Source organism: Cariama cristata, unplaced genomic scaffold (assembly GCF_000690535.1).
Source record: "Cariama cristata isolate BGI_N322 unplaced genomic scaffold, ASM69053v1 scaffold30525, whole genome shotgun sequence".
Lineage (NCBI taxonomy): Eukaryota > Metazoa > Chordata > Aves > Cariamiformes > Cariamidae > Cariama > Cariama cristata.
The window spans coordinates 1-3,096 of NW_009618583.1; the positions used below are offsets into that span (position 1 = coordinate 1).

General features: G+C 35.9%; 1 protein-coding gene across 1 annotated transcript; it reads left to right on the forward strand.

The window, feature by feature from the left end:
* Positions 1-1,085: 1,085 nt before the first annotated feature.
* Positions 1,086-2,748, forward strand: MSL3 (male-specific lethal 3 homolog (Drosophila); the record flags this gene model as incomplete). Its single annotated transcript, XM_009700917.1, has 4 exons — positions 1,086-1,244; positions 1,709-1,971; positions 2,332-2,441; positions 2,633-2,748. Coding segments are annotated over 4 exons (648 nt in total), but the record flags the coding sequence as incomplete, so codon positions are not given.
* Between the last annotated feature and the right edge of the window lie 348 nt (positions 2,749-3,096).

The window sequence follows — 3,096 nt, forward strand, 5'->3', positions numbered from 1 at the left end:
AGTTAGATGAGAGATCAGAAATGTGAACAGAAGATTGTATGCACATTGTGATTTTTTTAAAGATGTATGTTTAAGTGACCTCCTCAATAAAGACAGTGCTTTAATAAGGAAAAATGTGTATAATTTCAGTGATCCATTAAGTAGGACAGATTCAGCTGACAACTTTATTGTGTTGCCCTTACTGCTTTAACATGGAAGCTAATTGACCTTCTCAGACGTGATAGAATTTCTGCACCTGATGGCCCCCCTGACCCAATTTAAAAAGCAGTACTTCTTAGCAGGTGGTATGGAATGGTAATAGGAGGTACAGAATTTCTAATGTGGGACATTTTGGCAGAATCAAATTACTGTTACCATACACATGTATGCACTTGAAATGTGAGAGATGTATACTTTCATAGAGGTGAGAGATGCTGCAGATAGGCCACACTTTTTCTTGGTTCTGCTTATAACAGCACATCTCCCCACCTAATACTGTCAGTCTTTTACACAAGCCTAAAAGTGAAATTCCTAGTAGCCTCTAAATGTAGTGCTCTGCTTACTGCAGCAGGCCATTGGAAACTGATCTCCAACGCAAATATATCTGGTTTTGTGGATTCACTGTATATATCTTAAGCACAGCCTTAACTGCATCTTAGCAGCTGTAGATCAAATTCTGCACATCTGTTTTAGGCAGAGATTCAATTTACTGAGTACTTACTTTTTTTGGCAGGTGCCTCTTTTTTGAGCATAGTAAACTTGGACAAACAAAATAATGCTTACATCAAAAACATCTGACTAACTTTTATTTACTATCAAGCAGATTTTATTAATCCAGTAAATGGTAATACAACAGAATAATTGTATCGTTTTGTTTGAGTTTATTAAGCAGACTTTTAAAATTTGTATTTGTCTGAAGTTACCAACAGCAATTACTGTGTCTTTAAGAATGCTTTTAATCACTTATCGTTACTTAGTGATGAAATCAGCATATTGTAGTTAAGATGTTAATGATCTGTATTACAGGGGAATTTCCTACAATCACACTGAAAAATTTTGACATGCAACTTTGAAATTCATAATCCCTTTTTTTTTTTATCCTCTAGTGTTGAGCTATGTAAAGAGATGGTGGATGGGCTGAGAATAACCTTTGACTTTACACTTCCATTAATTTTGCTCTATCCTTACGAACAAGCTCAATTTAAGAAGGTGACTTCATCAAAATTCTTTCTTCCCATCAAAGAAAACTCAACAAATACTAACAGGTAAGTGGGGTATAAGAAGTCTAATACTGCTTATCTCCTGAGGAAAATGCAATAGAATGTGGTTATGTTTTCAGATTAGGATGGTTTCTTGCAGACTTTGACTTAAAAATTGTCTTGATAAAATGCTGAACTTTGTGAATTGCTTGCCTGAATTCAGGTTCTGAATTTCTATCTGGTTGACTTCAAAAGGCATTTGTATTGACTGGTGCAGAGTTATGCTGCAGCTTTATGGGGAAAAAAATTACATTGAAATGTAAATTTGTGTTCCGTAACTTTTAAATTTGAAAATAAATATACTTCTGGAAAATAGTATTTAAAAGAAGACCTCATCACTTTGATAGTTATTGGGAGGAGACTGTCTAATCTGATTAAGTATTTTAACAAGATCTGTGAAACTGGAAGAATCTTTTTTAGGGGAAGAGCCTTGATCTCTTCACTTCTGTAAAGCTGCCTTTATTTCCTAGAAATCAGGAGGAGCTTTCCCCAAGTCCTCCTCTGTTGAATCCGCCAACGCCTCAGTCAACTGACAGCCAGCCTACAACAGGGGAGCCAGCCACGCCAAAAAGACGAAAAGCTGAACCTGAAATTCTACAATCGTTGAGACGTTCTACACGCCATAGCTCTAACTGTGACAGGTTATCGGAAAGCAGTGCTTCCCCACAACCTAAACGACGGCATCTTGAGACCCCAGCTTCTATGCCAAAGCTCTTCTTACACCTGGAAAAAAGTAGGTTTTGCTCTTAACGAGATCTTAAGTCCTGTTCTTTTTTTTTTTAATACTGTGTGGACTGTGAGCTGCGTGATTGAAGTAGGAATTCATTACTTTTTGTATCAGTTACTAATCTCTGAGGCCTTATATCAAAGGGAGCAATACAAAGCAATATTCTCAGTACTTTGGTACTGTATTTCTCAACAGAATTCAAGGAGCTGCTTTTCCATGAGCCTACTTATATATAGCATTTATTGAATTCCAGCGTTTAAACAGTTTAGCAGCAGACCTTAATTATGTGTAATGGCTTATAGTTCCATAAAACAAATAAATTTTATTTCTGATTTATTTTGTTATGTTTTTCCTTCCCTTTTGAAGAGACCCCTGTCCATAGTGGATCATCTTCGCCTATAACTTTGACTCCTAGCAAAGAGGGGAGTGCGGTTTTTACTGGCTTTGAAGGTAGAAGAAACAATGAATTGAATGAGGTAACGGATTTTTATGTTACTGTCCAAGACTCAATGATTGAAGGTTTTGTGGACCTCAGAGTAGGGCTATGTAAGAAAAGGTTTTGTTTGTATTACTTATTTCCTCTTTGATTTTGAAGTTCTGTACAGGCTAAGTTATTTATTGTGCTATAAAGATTTCATAACTAACGTTTTTCGTGTTTTCTGTTTAGGTTTTGTCTTGGAAGTTGATGCCAGACAATTATCCACCAAGTGATCAACCACCACCTCCCTCGTATATCTATGGATCTCAACATTTGCTACGGATGTTTGGTAAACTGATGCAAAAGTCTGTGCTCAAAATTGCTTTATTTTCTTTTTTCTTCTTTGTTTTTTCCCCAGTGATAGTATCTGTATGATTTTCTGTTTGCTTTATCGTATTTAGTTTTATTCTTGGAGAAATGTACATTTTAATCTGTTTAAAACTCTTCATAAACTTGGTTATCTCTTACTGGCTCTGTAAGCCTTCATTTAACAAAAGCAAATAAGCATTACGTCCAAGACACTATCAAACATCATCAATCCAAGCAGCATTCACTTTCTCAGCATGTTTCTGTTTAGTAAGGCTTTGAAAGATCACTGAGTAGCATGCAAAGAAAAGTGGAGGCTGCAGGGAGAAGAAATATATCTATATATA